The 12,630-nt window shown below is 50.2% G+C and overlaps 2 protein-coding genes across 3 annotated transcripts; one reads left to right on the top strand and one right to left on the bottom strand.

Annotated features, from left to right (window-relative positions):
- Nucleotides 1-8,368: 8,368 nt before the first annotated feature.
- On the top strand, nucleotides 8,369-9,722 carry LOC119110662 (fungus-induced protein 1). Its single transcript, XM_037234563.1, has 2 exons — nucleotides 8,369-8,434; nucleotides 9,144-9,722. The coding sequence occupies exons 1-2, from the start codon at nucleotides 8,423-8,425 to the stop codon at nucleotides 9,372-9,374; spliced, it is 243 nt and encodes an 80-aa protein (XP_037090458.1). The 5' UTR covers nucleotides 8,369-8,422; the 3' UTR covers nucleotides 9,375-9,722.
- Nucleotides 9,723-11,004: 1,282 nt separating this feature from the next.
- On the bottom strand, nucleotides 11,005-12,391 carry LOC119110634 (fungus-induced protein 1). Of its 2 annotated transcripts, none has more exons than XM_037234538.1 (2): nucleotides 12,316-12,391; nucleotides 11,005-11,608 (listed from the first exon to the last, which is right to left on the bottom strand). In XM_037234538.1, exons 1-2 carry the CDS (start codon nucleotides 12,325-12,327, stop codon nucleotides 11,378-11,380), a joined length of 243 nt encoding a protein of 80 aa, XP_037090433.1. In that variant the 5' UTR covers nucleotides 12,328-12,391; the 3' UTR covers nucleotides 11,005-11,377. The 2 variants fall into 2 exon arrangements, with proteins under 2 accessions (XP_037090433.1, XP_037090432.1); XM_037234537.1 differs by having other exon boundaries at nucleotides 11,005-11,615; nucleotides 12,317-12,380.
- Between the last annotated feature and the right edge of the window lie 239 nt (nucleotides 12,392-12,630).

Genomic DNA, 12,630 nt, shown 5'->3' with positions numbered 1-12,630 from the left:
TGCTACGAAGTGTTGTCGGAAAACTGGGAACAAAGCGTGATAAAGTTATTAGCCGCCTACATTCGGAGGAACCATTGGAATGTTCATAAATGTTCCATGAAACTTCCATGACACTTCATATGAATACTCGATGACACATTTGCAAAAGCCTGACGAAAGACACCAGCCCCTAAACCGATAGCGGTCATCGTCCGACCATAGCCACCAACACAAGTCGTGTCAAACATGACTAACGGGAGCGATGCACCTGCACCCCGCCAGGCGGCGACCAGTGGGGATTTCCATGGCGGACATTTCTAGTCACGCAAATCAACTTACACTTTTTTCTCCTGAAGTCGTATACGTCCGTCAGCGTCTGAAGCCACATAACATCGACTCTACGTCGATCGCTGAAACCTGGTTTCGACGCTCGACGCCAAACAAAATTATAATGATGCTCGATGACAACATCTTTTGCCAAGACAGAGCAAGGAAACGTGTCAGACCACGTCTGTATTTTTCTGGTCTGTTTTGGGGCGCTCCAACTCCATAACGTCACTGAGAGGAAATTGGGTCTAATCCGGGAAGCATCCCGTTTTTTTAGTGTATTTTGCGCTAGTTTTTCCCGCCTGGCCTCACCAATCCCATTTTGCAAAACTCACCACTATAGTAGAGTCTTAACGACCGTGACACGCGAAAAATTTGTCGCCAGGTTACGCTCCAGTCTCGGGTCTGAGACTTAGGGTCCATTTCCTAATCAAAGACAGGGACGAGATTCGATATTTTCATTCGTAGGGGCCTTAAGTCAATGAATGGCTTCTATGTCAGTCAGGGGCCACAGTGCCCAACGAGGGTCCGGTGTTGACGAGGAGCTCAGAGCAGGTCTGTGTCAGTCAGGGACCACAGTGCCTAACAAGGGTCCGGTATTGACAGGGAGCTCAGAGCGGGTCTGCGGCAGTGTTCGAGAGGGGGAGGGCAGGGGCGCAGCAGAGCCTATGGGTCCCTTGGCACCGATAATCAAGTGCTCGACTGGAGGGCACGTAGGCAGAGCCGGGCCATCAAATGTCAGTTAGAGGACCACTTGCACCCGTTGGGGACACCCTGCGACAGTGCTTGTCTCTATTTCGGTCATGGATCACCAGCACCGAACAGTCGGCTCCGTGTTGGTCTGAGCCCTGAGGGTCTATTTCCCAAACAGGAACAAGGTCGGAACCCATGGTTTGCATCGGTCGGGACCCTGAGGGCTTCTTTGTTGGTCAGAGACCCACAGTACCTAGTAGAGGGCCCCATGTTTGCAATGGGCCTTGAGTGGCCAGGGCAACATCTGTTGGACAGACAGGGACAGGACCCCGAAAGTCAGGGCCTCTTGCATTGGTCGAGGCCCTCTGACAATGATAAAAACCAACGACGTGAGTCCACCACGCGGCAATGGAAGGCCCTTTGTCAGGCAGGACCCCGGGACCGAACGGGGGCTCTCCATCCCATTTCAGCCAGGGGCCCGTTATGCTGAACTGAAATCTGCCAATTATTGGACATCTACGACTATAAGAGATCCTTTGCATCGGTGAGGGCCCCAGCGTCTATTTGGGAACAAATGGCCGGGTCAGCGGGCCTCTGGCGTCTAGAAGGCGACCAAAGCATCCCTCTTAAGGTCTCTGTGTCGGCCAGAGCACCTCGCCCCTGTGTCACCGGCATGACAGTGAGCGAGTACCCCACGCTGTAACTGCCCTGAAACTGCCCTGAAACCGGCCGGGAAATATAATGTGCCCCCTTTTGGTCCACCTACCAGGTCCCTTGCCCGGAAAAGGAAAGGGGTTTCCGTAATATTTAACAGGGTGGATCACAGCGAGGTCAAAAATGGAAAAGCCAACACAAACGAGGCGTCCATCCTTGTTCAAGATCATTATGTGAAACAATCTGCATGAAACAATTTTGGGCCCGCAAGCTCACAGTCTTAGCAAGAACACCAGTGGCTAGGGTTGCAGTTTCCATGAGACCGAGCGACGTTGATCCCCGCAGCCAACACCGGGCGGTGGGCGCCTGGCGCCGGAGAGCATCCATCGTAGGGCTGTTTGCTAATGCTGTCAAACGACTTTTAAAATGAAGTGATACGGCTCAAAACTTGGTCTGCGGCGTATATTCCACTCGAATAATTTTGAGCTTATCCTCTGATGAGATATAGAGCGACAGCAACACAAAAATGCAGATTCTGTCTTTACTCGTCTAGTTCAACCATCAAATTCTTGCAACGTTTCGCGATGCTATGAATGTTATTCAGTTATATCATAAATCTAAAAATTGCACAGGTGAAACATACTCCCGGCACGCTCTCCAAGCGTTCCAACTAACATCCTAAAGCATTCAAAGGTACTTCTTTCAGAAACGTTGTCGTTTCTATTCGCCAGTTGACAATCTCACAGTGTTAGACGCAGAACCGACGCCACACGGCCTCGGGAGACTGCAACGCCCAGCGTTGGGGTCTTCGTTGTAAGACTCGCGACCACGCATGGCCATACTCTGGGCTCTGCAATGCTTCCCTCACTTAATTCTGAACAAAGTTGACCATTCTGAGACCAAAACAGGCTTGTGCGAATGCGTATTTATGACCTCATTTCGTTCTAAGGTCTACGTTTGCGGTGTCCTCGTTCAATCCAGAAAAAAATCTGGCACTGCCCGTGCTATCATGCAGCCTGCAACTGCAATCCTGCAATAGCACACAGGCTGCGCTATCGGCTTAGAAAGAGTCCACTGAAACGTTGTAAAATGAATGGCACCGGCGTGTTTCCTTCGGTTTATTGAGGTCAAAATGCAAGCACCATTGTATCTACTGAAGACACCCAGTTTTTAAGGACAGGGCTCACCTCGAAATCGAGTGGGCCATATCCGATGACTTCTGTTTTTGGGCGGGAGCCTTTCCCCAGCGGGCGGGCTTGGTCAACCCTGTGCCCCCCCCCCCCCTCCCTCTAATTACACAGCCTCTGGCTGCGTCCCTGCTTCAGTACGTTCATTGAGCACCGAGTATACGTACTACGTAAGAAGCGTGGCAAAGTAACTGAAAAGCCAGCCCAACTAGCAACGCTGCTACAATCATCCTGCATGATAGGCGTAGGAACGTTTCAAAAAGTGTGGGGAAGGGGGCCAAGCGCAGGGCGTGCTTCAGGAACTTTTTCTGGAAAGCAAGCCAGAAGGGGGTGGGTAGAGATGGAGGCTGTCATCGTTCCTTATTCAAATGTCATGGCTATTTTGCTAGATATGCACCCAGGGCTGTTTCTCACTGGTGCACACTCTTGCCTGTTCGACTCGTCTACGTCATTCGGCAAATGAGGCTGTCCAGCGTCACGGAATTATTTGCTCATTTCAACATAGTTTTTCCTGGTGAGGCGAATTTTCACGCGCGGGTATGCATTTTCGGTCATGGAGGAGGCATTTGCCTCCACAGGGTAGAGGCCAAAATACGGCCTGGACAGAGGTTGGTGATAATTTTGAAAGCGAATCGATGGCTCACAGTGCGACAAAGTTTGTATACGCCTTCATTGCGCTGGCTGATTTTCAAGAGATAAGACTTGTCGCAGCATTTTAGACGGAAACAAATTCGGAAGCTTGAAACTGACAAAAGCAGTGTGAAAAAACCATACAACTAAAAATGTTCCTGAAAAAATCAAGGCACGGAATGAAGGCTGTTCTGTCATATATTTCTTACCTGGGTCCTGCTACCGTCCGCCGTCGGCAGCCATTGCCTTGGGCCGGTTGTCTCCCGCATGACTGACGTGTGCATTGGCCTAACGAACATTGTATTGCCCATTATTCAACGTAGGCGACTTGATCTGCTTTTGTGCGTAGGCAGCGGCGTAGTCAGAGCCTTGCCAAGGAGGAACACGGTGCTGAAAAAGGCCCTTCTTATGGTGACCTCCCTTTCAAAAATCCTTGGATATACCTTACTTGCTAACAAGGGACACGGTTTTCTTCGTTTTATTGCTATTTTTACTTTACAACCAAAACAAAAAACAGAAGCTGTGGTGGGATCAATTCTGTTTGTACTTTGAAGTCAATAACCTGCAAAAAGCAGGCGTTGAACGACCGCATGAAATAAATCACTGGCGCCTTTAATTTACTTGGCTTTGTGGACTCCTTCTGAAACGATAGAATTCAGAAGCTTTATAATAAATTTTATCTGGGTTCTACAGACACTAAGGACGTTGCGAAGGTTCATTGTAGATCGATATGTTTGATCCAAATTTGAAGACGAAAATTTGATTGCAAATCAAGTGGTCAACAATGTGCATTAACATGGCCAAGCCATGTTTGTCTAAAAATGTTCACCATTCAGTCGGAATCGATTAGTGGTACAATTCATGCAACGTGTTTTTTTTAACATGCTCGCTCGCAAATCTTGGCAACAAAAACCTCGACACCAGGCGTTGCAGTCTCTGTAGTTCGTGTAGCGTTAGCCCAGAAGTTAATATTTAGCCGTGGCCCACCGGCGGGCGAAAATGATGACGCCTCTGAAATGATTACCTTTAAACACTTCAGTCAACTAGTTATGCAAGTTATGTGGCGTAAACTTGAGCATGCGCACCCGGAAATTCTAGAAACACAAGCCTCGACTCCAGGCGTTGCAGTCTCCATGGGCCGCGCAGCTTCGGCCTAGCAGCTAATATTAAGTTGTGGCCAACGGATGGACGAAAATGACGACGCTTCTGAGAAAGTATCCTTGGACGCCTTATGTCATCAAATTTTGTATTTAGAAGACAGTCTGAGGGTATATTTCACGCGTGCAATTTTTAGATTGATGAAAAGAACGTATTGGCCCCTAAAGCACCGCGAATTTTGATTGCAATCTGGTGGTTAAACTGGAAGAGTGAAGGTAAAATCTCTATTTTTCGTGTTTCCGCAGCTATTCATCTGTCCAGAAGACAGATTAACACGGCGCCCGCCGTCTGGTGGCACTTGCAGTGGCCGAAACTTGTCGGTTTTACGGAAGTTGCAACACAGACCATCCTTGTCCTTGCTCACGAGGTTGCGGGCGGGAGTGTTCAAGCCTTTTGATGTAATTTGTTTCGATAATACATTCCGGAAGAAATGAGTGTTCTCAGGCAAACATGGCACGAACTTGTTCGTTTTTTAAATTCATTTCTACCCGTGCTTTTCAACAACAATGAGAGCCCCACTCTACTCAACAATAATGAGAACCCTTATTCCCTTCGGGGCAAGGGGCCTCTTGAGTAGAATACCAGGGGTACATTACCGTTTCTGGTCAGGGGCTAAAGGGCCATTCCGTCCCATCGCGAAATGTCTTCTGACTAGCATTCTGGTGGCACGGGGCGGGATCTCCTGGTCGATCCGGAGGTCATTAGAGGGATATATCATATCACGTTGTTCCCATCCCTGACGCGGGAGGCCTTCTGACCCGCGCAGTTAGCCCGGGATCAGTACAGGAACACTCACTGACGCAACAACATCCCTAATCACCGCAGGCAGTCCAATAGTCTTTACATAGACTCCAGCTCCATGTCTTTTTCTGTGTTTTTCAGAGGTATTGAGTTCTCTCTGACTGTAGATTGTAGATGAAGTGGGGTTCATAATTTGTATTAACATGGCTAGCCCATGTTCGTCTTATAACACTCAAGATCCTGTCAGAGCTGACTACTGATAAGAAAGCTACGTAATATGGTGTTGAACATGCGTGCTCGCAAGTCATAGCAATAACAGCCTCGACGCCCGGCGTTGCAGTCTCCAGGCCGTGCGGCGCCAGCCTTGTGGCTGTAACACTAAGTGATGGCCAATGAGCAAACGAAAAAGATGGCACATCTTGAGGGAGATGGATGGTGAACTAGGTAAATCGGCATGCATGTGTAGTCGGTGCACCGTTTGCATTTCTAGTTTGATTTAGTGCTCGCTTCTCGTTTGTTGAGTCACTTAGCTTGCGATTATCTTGAGGTCTAATTTAGCGTCAGTCAATCCATGCTATTTTGGTATTCATTTTGTATTGCTAATCTTAGCCTCTGTTCTGTCTGTTTCCGTTCTGTTTAGTTCTAGGTCTAGTCTGTCCATTTCCGAGGTTTAGTTGTTTCGCTGTAAGCGTCCACGAGGAGTTGAAGCGCGGTGTTGGCGATGGGCGGTCATCAAATATGGTGCACCTAAAACCTCGGTGTCTTCGACGTGGCGGCCGTCTATACATGTTTAATGCAGTGCAAAAGTAAACCAAATGCAACATCAATCTGAAAAGTGTGGGGGGGAGCAGTTAACATTGGTGCCCCCCCCCCAACCTTGAACAGTGGGGGGGGGGGGCATGGCCCCCTGGCCCCTCTGTTTCCACGCCCATGAATGTTTCAGTTGTGTTCTCCGAACCAAACTATGTTTTCCAATAGGATTTCACAACGCTTATCTTTTGAAACCCAAAACTTATTTCTTGTGCCATTCAGTCTTCTCTGAAGGTGAGATGGGACCTCGAAACGCAAGATTGTAAAGAGCGGGGAATATATAAGGGATTTAGTGCAAGCCATTTTTAATTCAAACGATCATGCCAAGTCAAAAGCCCGGAAACTAGAACGATGCATCAAAAATCTCGTAAATGCATATGTCTACAGGTATATATGTTATATAAATAGGGCATCAAAAGTGACAAGATATATGCACATCTGTACACACACACACACTCACAAGCACACACACACACATATATATATATATATATATATATATATATATATATATATATATGTGTGTGTGTAGATAACAGCTGTGTGTATGTAGACGCATTCTGTATTGGTATTTATATGAGCTGGGTTACGCCAAAATTGGTCTTTTCCCAGTTTGATGTGATCACCATATTTGGGTACTTCGATAAAAAGTTACCACAATCAGGTAACACAGGCCAGCATAAGGGCGTTGACGACAATTGGCTGGTGATCACTGATAGGGGTTCTGAGCACTTCTGCTCCATACATCGAGACTTAGAAGTTCGTTATGATGTGATCCAGTGCTGTGGACCCGGCGGGAGAACAGTTGGCTGATCGATCATCTGGGTCAGGCCTAGCTCAGGCAGGGCTGTATTGCAGCACTAACGCGGCAGCGGACTCCGACAGCTGACAGCAGACCAACAGCAAACACCAAATTGAGAATGCTTATATTCAAGTCGCCGAGTGAGAACATCGGTTTTTCTTTGACGGGGGCTTGTTATGGCTGCTCTTGCAGCTCCGACGCAGCCTGACAGACGAAGCCAGCGGGGGGGGGGGGGGATAGACGACTCCCACGATAGCCGGCGTGCCGCCTCACCATGCTACGGAGAGCTAGTGTCTCTAGCAGGCTGGTCGCTGGCGCCTGGAGCACTTGACGGTGAATCTCTTGTTCTCGTTGAGTATGATCGCTCCTCCGCCGCCTCTGACTCGCTGGCCTTGAGTTGAAGAAGGCCGGTCTCGTCTTACCATGATATAGCCCGGAAACGCCATAAAACGTGATGGTATTTCGAGCGTCAGCCAGGCTGCAGAGACACAGAGCAGATCGAGGTACTCTGCTTCGGGGGATTGCTGACCAGATGAACTTTCCGGACGAGTGGCTACGCGCGATGTGGCCTATCGATGTAGCCAATTGATAATACGGTACCGAAAAAAACAGCGGTGGAAATCACTATTCCGCTTTTCCGTTCTGTCTCAGTAGGTGGCACTGATTGCCGAAGACTTCCCCACGTCCATTCTACAAATAAAAACGGTGCATTTGCAGACATGCCCTCCTCTTGGTCATGTGAAGCGTAGCCATGCATGGGAGCCGGTGTCAGGTAAACATGACGTCACGTGGCAGAGGCCAAAACAGCTGACTCAATTATGACTTGCTCATGGAAGCCCAAGGGCTGACCATTTGGCGAATCCAGGTCCATCATGACGCAACAGATGCCTCATCTGCACCTTCCTCCATGATGCAACCCACAACTTTTGCTCTTTCGAAATCGCACCGTGTATGCCTATGGCTTAGAAACAGCTTGCTCGCATGTCCTTATGACTTTGATCTTAAAGCCATTGGCTAACTGGTAAACCGGTGAAACTAAGTTTTTTTTTGGAAAGCATTCAGAAGATGTATATAAAACCGGTGCGCGTTGCTGCCCACTCCGTGAGGCTGACGACTGGCTTTCACCTTATTCGTTGCGCCGCGTACGAATGATCCTTGATCCTGAAGCGAACCGTCCGAGCCCCTGCGTGAACACAAGCAGCCCGGGAAGGTCAGCCCCTCCCCCTTCCATCGCGCCACCGGCAGCGATGGCTGAGACCTGCCGGCGGGTGCGGGGGGCGTCGCCCATGGTCGACCCCTCCGAAGTGGCGTGCTTCCGGCGGGCGGTGCCGGCGGAACCGCTATAAAGCGGGACGCCGCCGCCCGGTCTGCAGTGTGCCCTCCATCGTCGACCGCGCTCGTCCTCTTGCGCTCTCTCGCCGCCCGCGCCGCCGCATCCAGGATGATGTTCAAGGTACGCTGTCGGTCCTAGCACGCGCTGTTTGCTGGCTGTTCCAACGTATGAGGACGATATGCCGTTGCACGGTTTCGCCCAGCTTTGTACACATGGCAAGTGGTGATCATCTGGAATCCTTGCGATGGCGGTTCCGGAGAAGTGATCGAAGGGGGCATTCCAACTTTTTGTGGGCTGTCTATACACGCAAAAAGTGACTTCATGTTACAGTATTGAGAGCCTGAATAATGGAGAAAGGGAACATAATGGGGTACGTGCCGCATGTGTATCCACCTTCCGCTGTGTCTTCCCATGGCTTCTTGAGTATTTCTGTTTGGGATATCTTGGAAATCAGGGCATTGTTGGTTTTATGGTTAGCAGGGCCGGGCATTTAAACTTATTTGTAAAGTGGCCACGCATTTTGGTAGGATATCCGCTGTGTGGAGGAGCTGGTCTGCAGACGAAAATATCGGGATATGTAACGCAACACGCTTCAGAGACTGTCCAGCTGAAACATGCCAGACGTTTAGGTTTAGTGGTTGCGTTGCCTTTGACCGTCGCGTTACCGTGTTCCCTCGTTGCATGCATTCCTGAGGGTACAGAACTGAAAGCCTTCTTTCACGTCTACCAAGAGCTGCGCTGCTCCAAACAAGTTGGGCTTGACGTTGAGCACCCGGGCAGCATGGCTTTGTCTACACAGCCGTTGATTGACGGCCACCCGACGTTACAGATTGTGCTTCTGCTGGCCGTTTTGGCCGCAACCAACGCCTTCTTCCTGAAAGGATTTGGCGGCAGGAGCCACGGCCGCGGCCACGGCCACGGATACGGACACCACGGCTACGGCCACGGCCACGGCAACGGCTACGGCCATGGATATGGCCACAGCTACGGCTACTACCAGCCCGTCAGCTACGACTACGCTGACTATGACTACGGCTACAGCAGCTACGGCTACCATTGAGCCACGGAGTGTCCGGTGACGAAGCGCCCACCCTACTGTTTCATGCTGTGCTCTTCCACGCTGTGCTTGGGTCACAAAACAGCCGCAGCGATGGTGCATCTACGTCTACCCGTCCAATGTACGGTGCTCCACGCGGGAGTCGTCTCAGGTGCGCGTGCTCCCTGCATGTGTAGCTCTCCTCATGTGAAAAGCGTGGCTAGTGTCACAGATCGTGTTCGTGCAGCGCATCAGATACGTTTGTCATTGACGTGCAAATGCCTCAGTCATCATATTCTTCTTTGGATTCATTGTCATTTCCTCTGCTGTAACCGGTTGAGACTTGTGATGATGTACGCGTTTTATTTATGCCATGTGAATATATACTATGTTTCTACGATGATTTTCATTCAAACTGACGAACGTTATTCTTCCTGCCACGACCGCCTTTGGCAACATAAGAAGTTGCCGTACAACTGAAAGCAGATGTGTAGAGTGAGGCATAAAGAGCATATTCAGATAAACGAATGAAGCTTTCTACGTTTTTTTGGTGAGGTGCCTTTTTCTAAACGGAGGTGCCCTTATAAATCCAAGACATACTCAAGTTCTCGGCAAACAGGATGCACAGTCAGGACCTCCGATACGTCCAGGACGAACGGTTGCGTTTGTTCAGACACAATAGAGGTGCAGGAATATTCTGTGTCTAAGTTAAACCTGCAAAACCTTAAAATCTTCAAATCGTCCGGAACGAATTCGAGGTGGCTATGGCCACGGTCAATTCGGGGAGGCCGGCAATGGTCACGGGCTCAGTATGATCCAAAATCGATCCAAAGTCGGCCAGAGATGTATGGCGCCATTCAAGCATACGCGGACACCACTCGCGTTATCGTTGTATTGTGCCCATGGGCAAGAAAAAATATGGTCACGAAAGTCTTTGCATTTGCAACGATTCAACACCAGATGCCCACGGGATACAAAGCAATTTATTAACAGTTGGGCTGAAGCCATTTCATTTCAAAGCTGCTTGCAAATGTGGAGCAGTCCCTGAATTCAGTCACTCGAGGTAAGCGTGAGGGATTAAAATATTGGTAGTGAAATGATCCTGGGAGTGTTTGACTTCCTCGGCGATGCCATTCGCTTATGGGCATGGACCTGCCGTAGCCTGGGCTGTTTCTGGACCACATCTAGGCTGTTTTTTGAACCACATCCGGGATTATATCAGAGCCGTGGCCACATCCGGTCAATACTCATCTCGAAAGCATTCCGGACGCTTTGGAGATTTTAGGGCTTCGTAGGATCGGCTTAGGCACAGAATATTCCCTGCACCTTCACTGGGTCTAAATAAATGCCCACAACCGCTCATCCTTGGCTTATTGGGCGCTTTAAAAGTGGATTGTGTTTCCCGGTGACTTTATTCATGCCAAGCTTTCTGTGGGTGGTACGTTCCATAGTAAACTGAGTACGTCTTAGGGCGCTCGCATCCAGGAAAAGGAACCTCACCAAATAATCGTAGAAAACTGCATTTGATTATCTGAAATATGCTGTTTATGCCCAATCCTACACATCTCCTTTCAATTGTACGGTAACTTCTTATGTTGCCAAAGGCGGTCGTGGCAGGAAGAATAACATTCGTCAGTTTGAATGAAAATCATCGTAGAAACATAGTATGTATTCACATGGCATAAATAAAACGCGTACATCATCACAAGTCTCAACCGGTTACAGCAGAGGAAATGACAATGAATCCAAAGAAGAATATGATGACTGAGGCATTTGCACGTCAATGACAAATGTATCTAATGTGCTGCACGAACACGATCTGTGACACTAGCCACGCTTTTCACATGAGGAGAGCTACACATGCGGGGAGCACGCGCACCTGAGACGACTCCCGCGTGGAGCACCGTACAGTGGACGGGTAGACGTAGATGCACCATCGCTGTGGCTGTTTTGTGACCCAAGCACAGCGTGGAAGAGCACAGCATGAAACAGTAGGGTGGGCGCTTCGTCACCGGACACTCCGTGACTCAGTGGTAGCCGTAGCTGCTGTAGCCGTAGTCGTAGTCAGCGTAGTCGTAGCTGACGGGCTGGTAGTAGCCGTAGCTGTGGCCATATCCATGGCCGTAGCCGTTGCCGTGGCCGTGGCCGTAGCCGTGGTGTCCGTATCCGTGGCCGTGGCCGCGGCCGTGGCTCCTGCCGCCAAATCCTTTCAGGAAGAAGGCGTTGGTTGCGGCCAAAACGGCCAGCAGAAGCACAATCTGTAACGTCGGGTGGCCGTCAATCAACGGCAGTGTAGACGAAGCCATGCTGCCCGGGTGCTCAACGTCATGCCCAACTTGCTTGGGGCAATGCAGCTCTTGGTAGACGTGAAAGAAGGCTTTCAGTTCTGTACCCTCAGGAATACATGCAGCAGGGAAAACGGTAATGCGACGGTCAAAAGCAACGCAACCGCTAAACCTAAACGTCTGGCATGTTTCAGCTGGGCAGTCTCTGACGCGTGATGCGTTACATATCCCGTTATTTTCGTCTGTAGACCAGCTCCTCCACACAGCGCGTATCCTACCAAAATGCGCAGCCACTTTACAGATAAGCTCAATCGCCCAGCCCCGCCATCCATGAAAACGACAACAGCTCAACAGTAAATATGACCTCCAAGATATTCCAAACGGAAATACTCAAGAACCCGAGGGCAGAGACAGGCGGGGGAGGGGAGATTGCCGTGTGGCGTGTGACTCTTACACCATCACTCAAACTTTCCAAGCTGTAAAGTGAAGTTATTTTTTACGTATGCAGACCCTCTACAAAAAGTTGAAATGCCCCCTTCGATCGCTTCTCGGGAACCTCCACTGCAAGGATCCTAGATGATCACCACTTGCCACTTGTACAAAGCTGGACCGTGCGACGGCATATCGTCCTCATCCGTTGAACAGCCAGCAAACAGCGCGTGTTAGGACCGACAGCGTACCTTGAACATCATCCTGGCTGCGGCGGCGCGGGCGGCGAGAGAGCGCAAGAGGACGAGCGCGGTCGACGATGGAGGGCACACTGCAGACCGGGCGGCGGCGTCCCGCTTTATAGCGGTTCCGCCGGCACCGCCCGCCGGAAGCACGCCACTTCGGAGGGGTCGACCATGGGCGACGCCCCCCGCACCCGCCGGCAGGTCTCAGCCATCACTGCCGGTGGCGCGATGGGAGGGGGAGGAAGGAAGTTCATGGAAGGGGGAGGGGCTGACCTTCCTGGGCTGCTTGAGTTCACGCAGGGGCTCGGACGGTTCGCTTCA

This window comes from Pollicipes pollicipes, unplaced genomic scaffold (genome assembly GCF_011947565.3).
Source record: "Pollicipes pollicipes isolate AB1234 unplaced genomic scaffold, Ppol_2.1 Scaffold_7231;HRSCAF=8579_pilon_pilon_pilon, whole genome shotgun sequence".
NCBI classification, from domain to species: domain Eukaryota; kingdom Metazoa; phylum Arthropoda; class Thecostraca; order Pollicipedomorpha; family Pollicipedidae; genus Pollicipes; species Pollicipes pollicipes.
The sequence above is the reverse complement of the archived record's forward strand: the minus strand, read 5'-3'. Positions and strand labels throughout refer to the sequence as shown.